This window comes from Enhydra lutris, unplaced genomic scaffold, assembly GCF_002288905.1.
Source record: "Enhydra lutris kenyoni isolate GAN:26980312 unplaced genomic scaffold, ASM228890v2 scaffoldscaffold16, whole genome shotgun sequence".
NCBI lineage: Eukaryota > Metazoa > Chordata > Mammalia > Carnivora > Mustelidae > Enhydra > Enhydra lutris.
In genome coordinates, this window is record NW_019154100.1 from 15630654 (window position 1) to 15650210 (window position 19557).

A 19557-nucleotide genomic window follows, 5' to 3' on the forward strand; every position below is an offset into this window, starting at 1 on the left:
GAAATATTAAGGAGGCACAATCTATAGGACATGATTGAATGTGTGGAGTACTGGAAAATGGAAAAACTCTAGTGTGACTTCTGTGCTTTTAGCTTTGTTTGCTAAGTGTGTAGTGATTCTTTTTAATAGAATGAGATGCATTTTTGGCAGGGGTGGAAACCCAGAAGTTAGCGAACTCTGTGCTGAGTGTTATATTCTGAAGGTGGTGTTCACTACCTTTAGGATATGTAGGTCTGGGGTTCAGAAGGGAGAACAGGTCTTGAGACAGATTTGGGTGGGGTGAACCTATAATAATGTCACCCATCAAGAATAGATTACTGAAGGACAGTGTGGCAAATACAAGTATCAGATATTAGGCTGCGTAACTGAAGAATGCTGACATTTAAGGGTGAAGCAGGAGAATGATATCCTAGGAAGGAATATGAGTACAAGAAGCCTGAGAGATAGGAGAAAAACTAGAGAGAAGCACCAGAAATAAACATTCCCACTCTTCAGTGTGGCCTATTCCTCTTCCATGGAGTAAGGCAAGACCTTCAATGGCTTGTATCTAGACTAGTCATGGCCCAGATTATCACAAGGGTTTGCATATCAGTGATACAAGCTACAGAACTTTTATACTAATTCTAAATCTAGAAGTAATTATATTTGAGAGTTATATGCTGTAGGATGTTTAGGTGGTGCTCATGTAATTAGGGCTTGGCAAGCATTTCCGGTAAAGCATCCTCTGCTAGATGGTAGATATTTTAGGTTTTGTGGGCCACGGGGCCTCTGTAACTACTCATCTCTGCTATTGTAGCACAGAAGTGTCCATCAGCGACTTGGAAAGAGGTGTGACTATGTTCCAGTAAAACGTTATGTTTGAAAACTAAAATTTGAATTTTATATAATTTTAAATTATGAAATACTATCCTTATTTTGCCTTTGCAACCATTTAAAAATGCAATAAAAAAAAACCCACTTAATCCTTTTGCTATACAGAAACAGGCAGCTATCCAGATTTTGCCCAAAGGCCATAACTTGCTGACCCCTGATATAATTACAGTCAAATAGAATCACATCTAGAATTATGAGGCATAAAGTAGAAGAAAGAATTTTTAATTTAAAGTTATGATTTAATGGGACCATAGCTAGGAGATGGATAAAAGTGGAAATAATTTCATATGGCATATCTTTGAAATGCGGAGTGCTACCATTCAGAAATCATTTTGCAAAGTTCTGAATTATATATGTGAACTTTCCCAGTTTTGATAATATACCACCTGATTATGTTTGGCTCGAATGTACAATCTTTTTATTGCTTTGTACCAGGGTGGGCTTAATAATACTGTGATTCTTAGAAAGTATCTCAGCAGGTAGTATTCTTTTAAAATTTTCTCCTCTATCTAACCAAGAAAATGTTCTTTTCCTGCTTCTTCCTTTAAAAGTTTATTATCACTGGATTTATTCAGCTATCTTAGAAATGAATGGAGTTTTAAGAGCAAAAATAAATGCCATACAATATCTGTGGGGAGAGCTTAATTTTGGAATTATCTGGAACATTCAAAGTTACCTAGCTTGGTTCTGGAATAAGATGTTCTCCTTCCAATAATGGAAACCATTTTGAATTCATGCACGTAGCTGAGCCATATGATAGCGGGAATAAAGAGCATGCTAAATTTTTCAGGTCCATAACTGCCAAAAAGCAACGCAATGGAAACATGACAATTTTCTAAAACCCCTGTGCCAGCTTCTTTATGATTCTAGTCATTATTTTCTGGAATGATAGTAATATCCAAGTTTAATGTTTAAGTCTTTGATCTAACAACAAATTCAGATAAATTATTGTGAAGATTTATAATAAAATCTTTAAAAATGGGTTTAAGAGGTTTACTGATGAAATTCACAGCAATTTTGAATACGTATGGTAATGAGAAAAGAGAAACTTTTTCCTGCAAGTGACAGGCTCTTTGGCTACACTGGGAAGGAAATACTTATACCTGGATTTGAAATCTCTTTCAAGATATAAATTTGGTTCTCCTCTCCAAAATATTTTATAGTTATATGTTGGTTGCCAGGGAGGGTCAACAACATTTTAAAAAATCTTTTTATAATTTCCATGTCTCTACAGAGAAATGATATCCAAGACCTTAACCTAGTAACTGTTTTACTTTTCCCAGGCCCTCTCCAATTCTTTGGTCATATGGAAAAAACAAAACAACAAACAAACAAAAAATAAACCAAAATAAAAACAGAACAAACAACACAAAAAAATTCCCCTCCATGACTACAGCCAAAGAATATTCATAATATTCACAACTTGTGACCATACTTTCTTTAAAAATAGTATTTTGTAAGCCTTTTCCTATGTGGTCTTTTCACACAGTTTAGGGTTAAAATCATGGACTTGGGACAGGAGGCAAGAGTTTGAGTGCCGGCTTAGTCACTGGCAAATGGATCTCATATATATATATATTTTTAAACAGGGAGAGAGAGGGGCGCGTGGGTGGCTCAGTGGGTTAGAGCTTCTGCCTTCGGCTCGGGTCATGATCCGGGGGTCCTGGGATCGAGCCCCACATCGGGCTCTCTGCTCAGCAGGGAGCCTGCTTCCATCTCTCTCTCTTTGCCTGCCTCTCTGACTACTTGTGATCTCGGTCTGTCAAATAAATAAATAAAAATCTTAAAAAAAAATAAACAAGGAAATAGAGAGAGAGAGAGAGAGAAAAGGGGAGAGAGAGAGAGAGAGAGAAAGTGAGAGAGAGAAAGAGGAAAGACAGGAGGGGCAGAGATAGAGGGAGAGAGAGAATCTGAAGCAGGCCCCATGCCCATTGCGGAGCCCGATGCAGGGTTCAAACTCACAACCCTGAGATGATGACCTGAGCTGAAATCAAAAGTGGAATGCTTAGCTGACTGAGTCACCCACGTGCCCTAGGATCTCACATTTTTGAGCCTCAGTATCTGTTTATTAAAGGAGACTAACAGTACACTTGCTTTATAGGACCAATGCCAGTACCAAATGAGGTTCTACATTTCATTCATGTGCTTATAAATACAACCTGTTATTTTTAGTGTAATTATGTATAGCTCCATGGAAAAAACATTTTTTTCATCCCTCATCTATCTGAAACAACAATGCTTTTGGGATTCCTTGGGTGACATTATGAAATGGCATATTATGGCCATCTGCCTTCTCTCTGAGGAGGCCAGAAGCACCTGGTAGGATTTCAGTGACATTCCAGGCTCCACTTCCATGCAAAGAAAATACCAGGAAAAAAAATCCATGTGAGACATTTAATAACCCACAGAAAGTATCTTTTTTTTTTTCCTTTTAAACCAGGAGAGACCATTAAGCTCATATTGACAATATGTGAGAACATAGCTCTTTAACGACCCAATTCCTACACTCAGCTGTACCCTTGGCTATCTGGAGCATCATGGCATTGATATGAAAGAGCTTCTCACCAATGTTAAACTACTTCATGGTAATCCAACAAACATTCTGACATCCATAAAAAATTGCCAGGGTACCTGGGTGGCTCAGTGGGTTAAGCCTCTGCCTTCAGCTCAGGTCATGACCTCAGGGTCCTGGGGTCGAGCCCTACATTGGGCTCTCTACTCAGCAGGGAGCCTGCTTCCCCCCCCCCCCCCCCGCTGCCTTTCTGCCTACTTGTGATCTCTCTCTCTGTCAAATAAATAAAATCTTAAAAAAAAAACAAATTGCCATCCCGCTGTGTAATGATAATTGACATTCTTAACAATGTGCCTAGGACACTGATTAGGGAGCATAACTGAGTTAAATTGGAGTAGGGAGGAAATAACCTGATTATTTTCCAGATTCTCCTATTTTAATGAATTGTTCCATCATTTGCTCAGTTGTTCAAGCCAGAAATCTGGATTATCTGTGGTGTCTTCTCCTTAATACCCATAACCAGACTATTACTAATTCTGATCAGTTTTATCCCTCAAATAATTTCTGTACCTCCTAACTTTTGTCTTTCTGCTTTCACCATGCTAGGGTCTAAACAATTGCAGAAGTCTCCTTAGTGGTTATTGGCTTCCCTACCAATCCATTTTCCACCCATAATGACCTTATCACCATGCATCTCTGATCACAACACTCTCTTGTTTAAACTCTATTTATAGTTCCACTGACTCTTAAGCTAAAGTTTACCATCCTTCCGGTGGGCATCAAGGTCCTGCAGCTCTGACTCCCCCCCTTTCCTTCTGTTCCACCCACATCCATCAGGTCATCTTTCAGATCCCTGTACACATGCTCCCTCCTACCTCGTGTAGCTCCCTCTGCATAGGACACTCTTCCCTCCTTTTATGTTTAGTTCTATGCTCCCCATCCTTTAGTTCCCAGGCCTGTTCTGAGTTCCTTTGAAAGTCTTCTTAGACCTCCAAAGTTGAGTCCCACTTTTATACCCGCTCATAATATCACAGTATCCCAGCTCATAGTACCACAAAACTTTCACTCACAGACTTTGCATCATTACTGAAATTTTGTGTGATTGTCTGAGTAATTTATATCCACAATGAGTTCAGAAACCATTGTTTATTTTTTTTTCTCTCCATTGTAACACTAGGGCCAAATATTAGTACCTTCTTAGAGAAGAAATTCAATAAACATTTGTTGAATGAAAAAAACAAGTTACTGATATTCCTGATATGGCTTAGATGAAATAGTTGTATTCTTAGTTCACTGATTTACTGATTTGAAAATCATCTTTCATAAGATCTATTTAATTCACCCTGTGGAATTGTCATGTATATAAGTCAATGTAATATGTTAAAATTTTTTAAATTTCCTAAGTCTTCTCAAATAAAATATGTGTAATTATGTTCTGAATATTCAAGAAAACAAAAACAAATAGTATTACACTCAGTGTATTTTTATTATGAATTTTTTAAATTCAAATTTCTGTTTGAAATTGTTAAGCCATCCAGAGAGCATCTCTATGAAACACTGGACCCTGTTTTCTATTAGTGGATAAGAAGTCTTACTCTTAGAACTTTTAACACTACAGTATGTTGCCTTTTGAGGAAAAACTTAGATTATATTAGCCATATTTTCTAATTCTAATATATAAAGTCAAAAGAAATGAATAGCCAGGTAAGATATGATCCCAAAGCAAATGTGGGAGAAAAGTTAGGCCTTGTGATTCCATAGTTTGTATCTAACAGAAGAGAGACCTCTAAGTGCTCTGGAAGGAAAGAAATCAAATCTATATAGTTAGTTTGATGACACCAAGCAATTAGGAGACACTAGTAAAAACCCTGTCTAAAGGAGGATTTTCAATTTTTAACTAGACATAGATATAAATAAAATAACTACTGGTTCTCTTAAAATCTAATGACAAAAGTCTAAGTGCATACAGTTTGATCATTTTTAGCATGTCTAACAATCCTGGATCACATCAGTAGAAATGCATAAGGTCTTGCATATTTAGTATATTTCTTATTTCAATTTTTGATCTTTTATATTTTTGGACATTGTGGCCAATTTGGGTTAGGAGTTATTATCAAAGCATATCAATATGAGAGATACTATCAACTGAAATGAAATAAACTTTTCTAAATTTAAACCAATAACTAGATTAATTCAGATTTCAACATGCAAAATGAAAGAACAATTTAGGTTTATTTCACAGCATTTAGGTTGAGTGTACGCAAGAAAAGAAATACAAAAAATTTAAGTCCAATTGTAAACATAATGTTTGGGATAACTTTAAAAATATAATATGGTAAGAAAAATTCTTTAAAATATTTAGCGCAAAATGCAACCAAATCTAATCAGTTTGGCATTAATTAAGCTCTAATAATGTACTTCAGCATCTCCCCTAAGTAGTGTGATCTGTTTCCCCTTCATCCAGGTCGATTTGTGCACATTATGGTGTCATCATAATTTTAAAACATACTGAGAAAATGACAGAGCTGCAAAATTAAAATAAATGATTAATGGTATTTTTTTTCATGTTTTGTACTAATAGGTATTACCGAGCCTTTAAATTAATAGAGCTGTCAAGCTCATGGGTGTTACAGATCCAGCAATGAACCAAAATGGAAATTATATATTCCACAGACACCTAAAGATGACACTCTGGAATATTTTAAAATTTAATTAGTAGGTGCAATTGTTTTGTTCCCCATAACCACTGCAAATTAATTGGAAATTAGTCACAACCAATCCTTTTTTTTTAACAATCTGAAATGAAGAGATTGGTGCTTTACACCTTAACGTTCTTGTTTGGGGGCCAGAATGCACACATGCAGTAAATTGCATTGTCAATTACAAAAACAACAACTGTTGTGAAATTAGGAAAAATTATGCACAGGTAAACAAAACTAATTAATGCATAAGTAACAGGGGAACACAAAAAATAATGCCCAACTAAACATTAACATGCCAGTCTTTGAAAAAAAAAGGCTTGGAAATGCAAATTTATGCAAAAGCTTTTACCAATGAAGTCTTAAGTAAAAGAAGCTTTTAGTTTATGTTTTATTTAACTGCATTTGGAATCTCACTATCACTCACACCTTAAAAAATATAGCTACTAGAACAGCAGTCTGCTTACTCAAATATATTTTATGATGGAAGAATACTGTTAATTTTCTATTTTTCAGAGTATCTACATTTCAACTCATTAAATAGCAAATGGTGGTATTTCCTTCCTTAACATTTATCCCTCTTCTGTATTTAAATATTAAGCAAAATGCAATTTGCAGGTACATCAAGGAAATATTCATTATCTACATATACCTGTTAAACATTTTCCTACTGATAATTTACGGGTTACTCTTTTTCCTCCATCACTAAAACTATACATGTTCCCATGTTCCCTTGTCTGCTTTGCCCATCTGCCTCTCTCTTTTTTTTTTTTTTCTTTTGGCTTTGGTTAAAAATTATTCACTTTATTATTTATTTATTTGAGAGAGAGAGAGAGAGAGTCCATGCATGTGCATGAGCAGGGGATAGAGGCAGTGGAAGAAGGAATCTTTTTTTTTTTTTTTTTAATTTTTGAATTTTAATTCCAGTATAGTTAACATACAGTGTTAGCTTAGTTTCCTGTGTACAATATAGTCATTCAGCAATTCTGTACATGAGTCAGTGCTCATCACAATATATGTACTCTTAATCTCCATCACCTATTTCACCCCTCCCCCTACCCACCTCCTCTAGTAACAGTTTGTTCTCTATAGAATAGTCTCTTGCTTGGTTGATCTCCCTCTCTCTCTCTTTGCCCATCCCCTTCTAAAGTAAGCCATTAAAGCAGCTTAAGATTCTTTAAAGATAGTGTGTTTACAAAGTCAACAAGTACGTGCCAAGTTACAATAGCTGTATAATTTCTAAAGAGAAAATATTTTATTAAATTTTCAAAACAAGAATAATTTCTAAAAAATCAATCTGGTGCATTTAATATTATTTAATACTATTTAAAGTTAATCAATTTAATGCAAGAGTCTTAAGAGATTCAAGAGTTAGGTAAACTTGCAGATAACTTCCACAATGCTATTCTATTTGGATGAGTTTTAATATAATTTTCCTTTAAGGTAATAATTAAAGATGTTAAATGTTATGGTGAAATACCCTTTTCCAATATGAGTTTATCTGTAAATGATTATGGGAAAACAAAAAAAGTCACTGCTACATTTTCTGTAATGCTATGGCCAAATCTCAAAAAGATTTCAATTTTGTCCCACCAGAAAATTACATTGGTTTAACTTTTTTCCCTGTATGACTCAAGATCACAGGGAAGCTAGTCTGAATAATAAAAAAGAAGAAAATTCAAGTGCATTATTAAAAATAACAATACTTAATATACACCATCAAATAATACTTATAGTGTTGGAAAATGTGGTGTATAATAATTTTCAATAACCTTTCAATACTACCTTGTGATTTGTAGGTAGCTAGTTTTAGGAATAAGGAAATAGTTTCAAGAAGATTAAGTAATTCTCTGAAGTCCAGAGGTTGCTGATATAACAAATATGAAACTCTGGACTCTGGCCTTTAGTCTTGTTTTCTATCCATTGGAATATAGTTATTTCACATGGTTATCTTCCTAAGCAGTTTTTTCCCCTCCCTCCTCATGGAAATCCCATAAAACACTGCTTTCAGGAAGTGAAAAATATTCTTAACCCTAGACTACACTAAATTTCTGCCTCAGTGCTAGAAAAGGTTACTATTTCAGTTGTAGATGTTAGCTTGTTCAAAATAACTTTTAAAATATTAAACTTACAATAGGTTTCAGATAAAAAGCTAATATACAGAAGTTTTAATAAAATGGTTGTGAGTCTGTAATAAAAGAATGGTAAGGTTATTTAACTTCTAACCTGTTTTTAGTTCCCAGGTGTATGATCAGTTAATTTAGGTAGTAGGTATAAAGGGATCCACCTACCATAGTGATAAGCCCATTTTAGCTATTTTCCTACTTCCTAAATTTGCCCCATTTTCTTCATAGATATCCTCATATATGGTTTATTGTTAAGTTTTAGTAGCTCCTCGTCAAGAAACACTCCATGCACAATTTGCCTTTACCCATATTTGTTGTTTCTCTAGCAATCAAGAGATGTTTGGGCACATAAACTATGGAGAAAAGCATTCCATTCAGTACTATTGTATCTTCTAATATAATATAATGTGAAATGCTCATTTAAATGGTATTCCCAAGTAGAAAATATGGTCATGGTATTCAACTTTACAAGTGGGCTGAGAGGGCCATTAAAACAATCCTTTCTTAAAAGGGTTTATTTTGCTTCTCAACACAAATGTCCTACGCTGTTTGCTGTGGTTACGGCTGCTAGAGAAAGTCAAAGTGCCGGGGAGTCTCATTGGCTGGCTGCCTGTTTGACACTTAGGCTCCTTGACTCAACACTATGCATTACAGAAAGCTTCAGAGACGTATTTCCTCCTCTTTGAACTTTTTTTCCTTAGGCAAACAGGGTTAATCAACTGAAGACCAGTTTGGGAGTAGAAAAACAAGTTAGGAACAGAACCGGTCTTAGAACTCTGCTCGGTGACCTTACCACACCTCCATATATAAGCCCCCCATACAGCCATATAGCTCATCTGCAAGAGTCTTAATATATGCTCTCCTACAAAGTAATCTAAAAAACGTATCTCATGCAGCCATCCACCTCATTACTAGCTTAGAGAAACACTGAAAACTCTACCCTTACAGGTAAGTAGAAAAACTGCGCCTTTTTGATCCATTATTTTCAATCAAACAAGGTAAATGCTGTCTTAACTACTTAAATGCAGGACATGAGAATGGAAAAATAATTTATGATGTTTTCTCAACAAATAAAATTTAAGATTCAAAGTTTAGTGCATTTCTTAGACTTATTTAGCTTTTTTCGGGTGGGGGGGGTAAGAAATGGGGATTTTGCTGTGAAGTCTCCAAGCTGGCAGATAAGTACTTCTGACAAATAATATGCCAACTTGGTGGGGACAATTCAGCCAGATCTCAAAATAGCCATACACAATAACACCTAAGGAGAGTTGGTGACAGTTTCAGTTCTAGTCAAGGAGCAAGCAAACTCCATCCTGTATCTCCCACTAACGGCAACCACAAATCCCACATAGACTAGAGCAAGTATCTGAGGATCCCGAAAGCAAATGATAGCAGATAGGCTGGAGAAGGAAACCCGGGCATAAAGTGCCACTGAACTAGTGATGAGTTTTCTTTTTTTTTTTTCCCTCTCACATTTCCAAGCCAGAGATCTTGGAGGAGAGGGAGAACACAAAAAAGCTATTCCTTAAATTTGCATACAATCTCCCGAGTTTACCCTTGAGCTGTGTATGCATAGATTTGTCCTTAAGAAGCATACTGCCAGCTTAAAGAACCAAAATAGGGGGTGGACTGCCACCCAGGTTCCACACTAGCCTATGAATTTTGTACATGTAGAATGAATCTGAATAACATCGCAAAGACTTTGAAAGTTGAACTGACATTAGAAACTCACAGGAAGCAGCTCAGGATTTGTGACCTGAACCTAAGTGGATCAATGACCTACTAAAATAGCAACAACAATGACAAACCAACATTCCCCATAAGAATTAAACAAAACCCAGAGCTTCATAACATGATATTTAAAATGTTCAGCATACAACTCAGAATTTCTCAACATATGATGACCTGGGAAAATCTCAAAAACTCACAACGGGAAAGACAGCCAGTGATGCAAACCCTGGGATGATCCAAGTGTTAGAGTTGCCACACAGGACCTTACAGCAGCTACTAAACTGTGCTCCAAAAAGCAATGATAAGTACTCCTGAAATGAAAGGAAAGATAGAAACTACCGGCTGAGAAATAGAGGGTATCAAAAAAAGGAACCAGTTAGAAATTTAACAACTGAAAAATACAATGACTTAAGTAAAACAAAAATTACTTGGATGGGCTCAAGAACAGAACAGAGATGAAAGAGGAAAAGTGAACTTGACTATAGATGAATAAACTTTATCTGGTACAAACAACAGAAAGAACAAAGAAGAAAGAAAAAAATATATCAGACTCAGAGATCTACAAGATAATACATAAAGGATCTAAAACAGATCATCAGAATTTTAGAAGGAAAGGAGAGAGTGTGGGGCTTAAATTAATATATGAAGTAATGGCTGAAAACTTTGGCAAAGTCATAAACCTAAAGATTCATGAAGCTCAGAGGAACTAAAACAGAATGAGCCCAAAGAAATCCATGCCCACACTCATCAAAATCAAACTATTGAAAACTAAAGACAAAGAAAAAAAATCTTGAAAGCAGCTTGAGAAAATGATGCATTACATATTGTGAAGTAATGATTCAAATGACTGAGGGTATCTCATCAGAAACCACATTATGTAAAAGACACTATGCGAGATATGAAGGGGAATTAAGAATGAATCTTAAAATGCTTACAATTAAGTCAGAAAAGCTGGATACGTATATGTATAGCCGAAATACAAGACTGTGCATTGCGATGGCATTAAGAAGATATCAACAGCCACAGAAGTACAAAGGATAAGGCAAATATTTCAGACAGATGGGGAGTTAAAAAGGCTTCATGAGGAAATTGCTGCTAAGCTTGGCTTTGAAAGAAGTAATTTTATTTTTAGTTTATATGTATTTATATCTCATTGCCTTTCAGAAAGATTTTTGTAGTAAATTATAAAAATATATATATATCCCAATAGGACAGGATAATTACTTCAGGTAATCTAAATAAAAAGGAAAAATAAATATATCAAAATAATAAACATAGGTTCAAATGAAAGAAATGCCAACCACAGGTCCTACCGAATTGCTGGAAGAAACCACAAATTTGTCTGTATGCTGTTTGGAGGCTTGAAGAATGAGTTTATTACTAAAACACAAAACAGGAAGTGGAGATTTTAGGCACAAAATTAATAAGTATGAGTAGAAAGCTCCTGGAAAGTGGTCCCTATGAAGCATGACAGCCTCGGGGAAAATTATTTAATGCCATTGCAAGGATTTTAAACTTTATTCTGTGTGAAAAAGGAGTCATTGAACTTTGACATCCAGGAGTAAAATGATCATTGTTGTTCAGTAGTAATTCTGGCAGCAATGTGATGGATGGCCTTAGCCATACTGGGAAGTAAAAAAATAATATGTTAAAGAGAAAAATGTAAATAAGCTGAAAACAATCTGAATTCTGTTATAAATGACAGAGTTGTAATTGATTACTAATATTAGAGCTACATTAAGGGCCGAAAGAGTGACTGAGTGAGAAAGCAAAACATCATAATCAAGAAAAAAAGGCATTAAAGCCTAGTGGCCTGCTCTACCTCTTACTGTGTGGCCTTGGAAAACTTGCTTAATTTATCTGGATCATCTGTGTTTGTTTTTAATGTATAATATGGGGATTGTAATAACCTTACTGACTTCTTAGGGCTTTTGTGAAGATTAAATAATTAATAAATATAAACATACAGAACAAAACCTGGTTCATCGTAAGCACTCAAGAAATGTTAGGCATCATTACCACTGTTTCCTCCAAACGTAACTGGGACATTCAAATGTCTTGAAGATTCTATCAGCCTTGATCTAGTGAAAAAGTTTTATAAACTAAAACTTTGGTCTGAGATTAATTTGTATTTAACTAATGATTTCAGATTAAATAATACTTTTAGGGGCACCTGGGTGGCTCAGTGGGTTTAAGCCTCTGCCTGCGGCTCAGGTCAAGATCCCAGGGTCCTGGGATCAAGCCCCGAATTGGGCTCTCTGCTCAATGGAGAGCCTGCTTCCCTTCCTCTCTCTCTCTTCCTGCCTCTCTGCCTACTTGTGATCTCTGTCTGTCAAATAAATAAATAAATAAAATCTTTAAAATAAATAAATAAATAAATAATACTTTTAAATTATGATTATTTTTAATAATTAAAACAACAAACACATCAATAAAACTTTAATGGACAACAGAACACTTCCTCTTTCTAAAGACTTTGCATTTTAAAGTTGTGCTGGATATATTCTCTTTGCAAAAACAAGTCAAAATTAAGATAAACTCCAGATAACTGCAGCATCCAGAGCAATAGGAAAAAGATCCAGTCTTCTTAAGCGAGGGTGAAAGCAAAGGCTAGGCAAGTAGCCAGCGTCTGAGTCAAGTAGATATTAGTGCCAGGGGAAAAAACTGGCATCCAAGTCAGAAAACAGCTTCTCATAGAATGGCCTACACAGTAGAAATGGAACAGGAGGAGACAATTGCTCTTAGGGCACTAGATGACCAAGTGTCTGCCCCAGAAAAAGCAGGGATCGAGCCTAGGGCAGCAAGACAACCAGGCTTGGCAGGAACTGGCTGAGTCCCAGGTCAGGGCTGAGTTGTGTGTTGAAGATATTCCACTTTGGAAACAGATTGGGCAAGTGGGTTCAGGGTGCTGAGAAGTGAATTAAAAAAAGCAAAGAGACAAAAAAAACACATGTAAATGCTTTCTAGAAGTTGCCTTGACTCCGGCTACCTTTTTGAGGTATCTTTATATATTATCTGTGGTCATTTCACCATCTAGCTTATGATCTGTTCATGACTTCCTTCCCATTCTGTGCCACACAGAAGAAAGTTTCAAGAATTTCCTTCATCTTAATCATAGATGAAACACCTAGAGCAATATTCCACTACAACCTCTTAGGCATTACTTTCATAAAAGTATCACAAGTAATAACAAATATATGTCTATTAATATTTCAAAGTAGCAACAGAATGCAGTCTATATAATGTGTAAATTTGATAATGCAGAGAGAAGTGGCCCGAAGAAATATAACTTTACCATATCAAGAAACAGGAAGATTAAAGTTTCGAAGGTTAAGAATGTATTCCTTCTTTGATACATTAAAATTCTTTGCTTTAAGAATGAAATGAATAAAGATAACTCAAAATAACTTTTACATGTATTTATATATGGAAAATATGTGAATGAATTGCTAGCCAACCTACATTATGTTCAGTGAAAGAAGGTTTAGTAGAAAGCATTTTTTAAATTTGTTATACTACCTCGAGAAGTATTTAAGAAATTCACAAACTCAAAATGCATTTGGCATTGGCAGTGTAATTATGTGTAAGGCACCGTGCTATGCTCCGGAGACAGAAAGATGATCAAAATCATGGTGCATGACCCCAATAAGCTTATATCTATCAAGAAGCTAGCAGATACGTTGATAATTTCAGTGTAATATCATCAATGCTTGCATAAGGCTATGATGCACTAAGGCTGGGCTTTCAGACTAGCTGGGGTCAGGGATGGGGTGGAGGAAGCGGCAATGTTCTGGAAGAGCTTTATTGAGGAGGGGCAACATGAAACGAGTCTCAAGCTAAGTTGTATAAATCAACTAAAGAAGAAGAAAAGCTTATTTGGACATAAGGGAAGTGTGTGAGGAGGATAAAAGGAAGTAGGGGATGATATTGGTGAAATAGGAAGCCTGATTCAAATTATATTTTGTCAGAAAGAAATTAAGCTATTTTAAGTAGAGAACAGTATCATAGTGAGCTTAGTATTTTATCATGATCATTCTGGTAGAAAGGTAAAGAAAAGATTTAAATGGGGAAAAAAAAATGGAGATGGGGAAATATTGATGTGATTATTGCCAGGAGAGTGAGAGAAATGAAATAGGCCAAATCGAGGATAGAGGTCATGGGGACTGAAGAAAAGAAAAGATTCCAGAAAAATGTCATATTAATAGGTGGACACGGTATTTGAATTTGAGGGTATGGAGAGAAGTTTAGAATGGTTCTCAGATTCCTAGCTTAGGAAACACTGGGTACATAACCGCTTCACTAACTCAGGATGGTAAAGGGAGGAGCATTTTGGAATATAAGAAGTCAGCATATGTTTGGGGGTGCTGAGGGTGCGAGGCAGGTGATGAGTCCATTTTAGGTATATAGGTGGCTTAGTAAGGCATCTCCTAACTTCACAAAACTTTACTGGGCACCCATCACTTGTAATGAATGGATACAAAATGAAATCCGACCTAGTTTATGACTTCCCATATCTCTTCCCTCCTCCCCAAGCTGCCTTTTTTTTTTTTCTTTTCTTCCCCATGATAGAGACATATTGATAAAAGAATCAGTATGTTTGACATGCTTAGGAAGAAGCACTGTGGAACAAGAAGACAAAAAGGGGACAATAATTAGGCTCTGGAGTCCAGCCTGAAGAAAGTGTCTTCTTGAACTATTTTAATATAAAGTCTTCTGGAATTGTCTCTTTAGACTGATATGTTTGTTAACATGGCCAATAGTTATATGGCCAAAGTCCATTCTCTGTTAATTCAATGTCTATTATGAAACTGTGAACACAGGAGTACGTGACATATTTCTATTGATTAAGTATATATTCAAAGTTTTAAGCTCTTGGTTTTGCTTTTCCTGATATTTCAACTCTGGATTGCTGAAATTTCTAGGTAAATATTATCTTAGTTCTTTTTTTTTTAATTTACTTTTTATTGTGGTAAAATATACATAACAGAAAATTTAACATTTTCACCATTCTTAAAGCATACAGCTTAATAGCATTAAGCACATTTACTTTGCTGTGCAACCATCACCACTATTGATCTCCAGAACTTATATTACTTTGATATTTTAAAAAATATATTTGATATAAGAATCAAGACCATTTATCATTTGCCTTTCAATTTCATATATTCTACTTAAAGAAAAACAGAACTTCTGCTATGCTCTAACATTATATCTAAAGCAATTCCTTCATAAATTAGATATCAGCTAATGGATATTTAAATTCAGCTATAGATTCTGATATTCTATATGAAAAAACATCTTGTTAATTCAATTGAAACAAACATACTCTTTGGCTAAACCATTCCAATGCTATGAAGACTAAACATTCTCTTCACTTAAAGTGAAATTTAAAGTTCAAAACTCCATGTGGTTCTAGGAAAAGTAGAGTATGCCAGAATGTGAAATGACAATAATGAGCCATAGTCTAGTACAGCTCTTGGCCCACCATAGACTGGAATAAATGTCTTAAAAGAATAAGAGAACTGAAGGAAAGAAAATTAAATATAAGTTATATATATTATTATTAATTTAACAATTGCATAGATCATGATAATTAACAGGCAAATTAAGTATCTTGTTACTAATTGAAAGATAAGTTAACAAAAGTATCTTTAGAAGTGCTTGCGTAAAATAAACTGAAAATCATTCTAAAACAGTAGATTTTCATAGACATAGACTTTTTAAAGCTGGAAAAGGCACTAAGTGATTTATCAGAAGTCACACTCCAGCAGAGGCCCCAGGCCTTCACAGGTTGAGATCCACGGTGGGGAGTAAGACTGTGGAGCCAGACTACTTGCATTTTAATTTCCACGCCGCCACTTTTCATCTGTGTGGAATCAGGCAAACTATTTGACCTTTGTCTGCTTCAGTTGCATTATCCATAAAGTGAAACTAATCATAGGGTTTCTGTGAAAACTAAATGTGTCAATACAGGTCAAGTGTCTCAAACTGTACATGGCACAAACTAAGAGCTTACTACATGTTAGATATTACTATTACCACTAAATCCTTCTGGATTTAAAACATGGACAAAGGAAGAAACTTCCTTTCGTCCTGAGAAGAATCCAAAAAATACAGAGTCTTTGTGGAAGATGTTTTTTATTTTTTCTCTTGTGAACCAAGCTGATGAAAACTCACCTTTCATTAAAGACAATACTGCCACTAGCCCCCACCATCATCCTGTGTCACAACCACTATCACCACCACCACCAACACCACCACCACCAACACCAACAACACCAACAACACCATCACCAGCATCACCATGACCATCGACAGCAACTCCACCAGTTCATCCCAACCACCAGCATCAGCACACATCACCAATGCCTTAACACACCGCCACCACCACCACCACCACCACCATTGTTACCACCACTTGTAGCAACAGTAACAATATTTTCAACATTGGTGTGAGTATAAACATGAACTCAGAAGTGTCACTGGGAGCATGAAGAATAACAGACAAGATGTGAGTATCTACACGCTGGAAAAGAGAGAACAGGAATCCTTTTAAAGCTATTTGGAACCAAGCACAAAGACAGCAGAAAGCCCAGGAAGTAGTCAATCAACAGATATTTAAAACAAGTCTGTTTTACATGATTATTAGAGAATTAACAGATTTGCAAACTTGGGGTTCAAAGAGCTAAAACAATATACTAGGAATATACTAAAAAGAATATGCTAGGAATAAACAAAAGGTGATATCTATCTGCTGTACACAAAGAGGAAGCCAATAACTTTAGAGTAAGACCACTGGAAAGGTAAAATTAAAAGTTCCCTTTTACGTGCTACACTGCACTGGTTGGAATCTGGAGCTAAATCTGTTTAAATTAGTGGTCAAGAGAATGGGCCTTAAAGAGTCCTGGGTTTGAGTTCCATTTCTGCTACCTATCTGACCTTGAGTAAGTTATGGAACCTTTCAAAGCTTCTGTTTTCTCCATCTGAAAAATGATGAGATCCATTATTTAATGTCAATGTGACTATTTAATACACCAATACAATCTTGTATGCCAGCTATATTTCAACTTAAAACAAAACAAAAAAAACCAAACTTACGCATAACACCAGCACTTAGCACAATGCTCATACCAGGCTAAGATTAAGACCCCCTGTTCACTCCCTAACTGGTTGCCCTCCCAATCTTAACTACGCAGTAAATGCGTCATCATTCACATGTAAGAGCTGACCTGATTCATCTCTCTCTCTCAGCCCCGAGGGAACTCAATAGCAAATTCTTCTTGTCCGATTCCAGAAAGTAGCTCAAATTTATCCTCTTCTCTGTCACTATCTGTGCTCAAGCCGAGACTAGTCTGTGAGACTCTGTCCCAGGGGCTACTCAGTATAATCCATTCTCTACAAAGCAGCCAAGGTGAACTTTTAATATGTAAATCAAATGATTCACTCTACAAATGGAAATTGGAATTTTGTGGGGGGCGTCTAAATGTCTGACTTAAATAATATCTTATTCTGGAGAAAACAATGATGGGGAGTTTTCTACAAAGAGGGATGCCCTCAAATCCCCAAATGGAGGTAAAAGAACAGATGGATAATGATTCAGGGAGACTCATGTCTGAAGGCCCATAAAAAATTTTCTCATAAGGAGATCTGAAACAAGTACAAGAAAGATTTAAAGCATTTTTAAAATTTTGATTAGTTCCAGAGTTTATAATTGATCTATGATATCTAAAAGCTGCACTTAGACTAACACAAACATTCAAAGGTTAAATCATTGCCAAGGGCATATAATGCCCCAAACCTGAAAACAATAGCTCTGTCACATCAATAATAAAAAGGAAAAGGTACTTGGTGATAGATCAAAAGCTTAGGTATTATGGTTATTTAGTTACAGGAGTATGTGATTAGTTAGCTATAGAAGTACATGATATTTGGAAAGCAAAAATGAAGTGACATAGCCTTTCAACTACTCTGTACTCACTGTGCACGGGGTCTGCATCCATGGTTCCCCATCGATCTGCATTGGCAGAGACTTGCTAGTCCTGGGGGAAAATATTTCATTTTAAGTATAACACTGAAAAACTTTACACAACAGACTATATGTAAGATATAAGATGATGAGACCAGGGAATGCAAATATGGTAAAAGCTGGCTCTAAACTGATCTCTTTTGAAAGGGACTTCAATTCTTGAATATGAATGAGTACCCTGAAGGGTACCTTGGTCACAGGAATATTAAGAGCTTCCTGGTAAATGTGATGATTAAAAAAACATTATGGATGCCAAAAGAAAAATACGGGTTTATGGTTTTATAATTCTTAAATTATTTTTATTTATTTTGGGGGCTTATGTTTAATGATATAATGATATAATTGGAATTCCTATAGCCAAAAGAGCCTCCTCGTTTTCATGAAAACATTGCAAACCTGAAGGAAAGGTGTTTGATGTCTAAGATTGTCCAGTATCAACATTTTCACACAAGTAACACCAACTATATCTGTGCTATAAACCCAATGGTTTCACTGTTGGGTCAAAGTAGACTTTTTTTCCCTAAATGTAAAATTCTGGAAAAATGTTTCTTTTTTTTATAATTTTTTATTTTTTTATAAACATATAATGTATTATTAGCCCCAGGGGTACAGGTCTGTGAATCATCAGGCTTACACACTTCACAGCACTCACCATAGCACATACCCTCCCCAATGTCCATAACCCCACCACCCTCTTCCTACCCCTCTCCCACTGGCAACTCTCAGTTTGTTTTGTGAGATTAAGAGTCTCTTAGGGTTTTGTCTCCCTCCCAATCCCGTCTTGTTCCATTTATTCTTGGAAAAATGTTTCTTAAAAAGGTTTAAATTGAATACACATATACAATCTTACTTCACAATAAATGGATTATTTAGTTTTATAGAAACAACAGTGCACTTTAGTCTATGAAAGAATTTAAGTTAATGGTGCCTCAACAGTATTTCCATTGGGCAATGTACCCGGTATATCCTTCTATGCTTCAGCAAACTGAACTGTGTGGGAACCATTTTACAGGGGATGAAGTTTATATGTTAGATCTGTATCCATGGTCTGACTAAGGGAACATCAAATTTCAAACCTGATAAGTAATAGCTAACCAAAACTTTGTAAAATCTGCCAATTCCCATTATGTGGAAATATATCAGTATTAATTACTGGTAATTTGAGACACAGATAAGACAGATGTTATTATCAGAGTCTTGGATACTTTTCATTAGGTTGCACTTATACCATGTCAACCCCCTTTCTTAATTATAGAGAAAAAACTACCTGATGACCACAGAGGAGCACTGTGCCAGCCTTCGCCCAGCACTCTTCAGTCCAGTGTAGATTTGTCCCATCTCCATGGCTCCTTCTAAGCCAACCACCTCCAGCAGCTGATCACTCAGATCTGAAAGAAAACAGAAGCCTTGTAAGTTACAGTAGAGATCCATATGTGCACAATTTACTGCCATTAGATATTACAAAGATGAAAAATGAAAGCTACTTGACAAAGAAAGCTTGCCTTGGAGTCTGAAAGTAATGAAAAAGATGGCCTACGTCTAAAGCTCTCAGTTTAACTAAACCTCGAGGTGCTGTGGGAAAAGATCGGC

At 35.8% G+C, this 19557-nt stretch overlaps 1 protein-coding gene across 5 annotated transcripts in view; it reads right to left on the reverse strand.

Annotated features, from left to right (window-relative positions):
* The window catches only part of LOC111147309 (diacylglycerol kinase beta), a 630133-nt gene that overhangs the window by 15593 nt on the left and 594983 nt on the right, over window positions 1–19557 (reverse strand). For all 5 annotated transcript variants that reach the window (XM_022503292.1, XM_022503290.1, XM_022503289.1 and 2 more), the window contains 2 exons: window positions 19235–19355; window positions 17920–17980 (listed from right to left, as the gene is read on the reverse strand). In XM_022503292.1, coding sequence (XP_022359000.1) covers window positions 17920–17980; window positions 19235–19355 — 182 coding nt within the window. The remainder of the gene's footprint in view (window positions 1–17919; window positions 17981–19234; window positions 19356–19557) is intronic.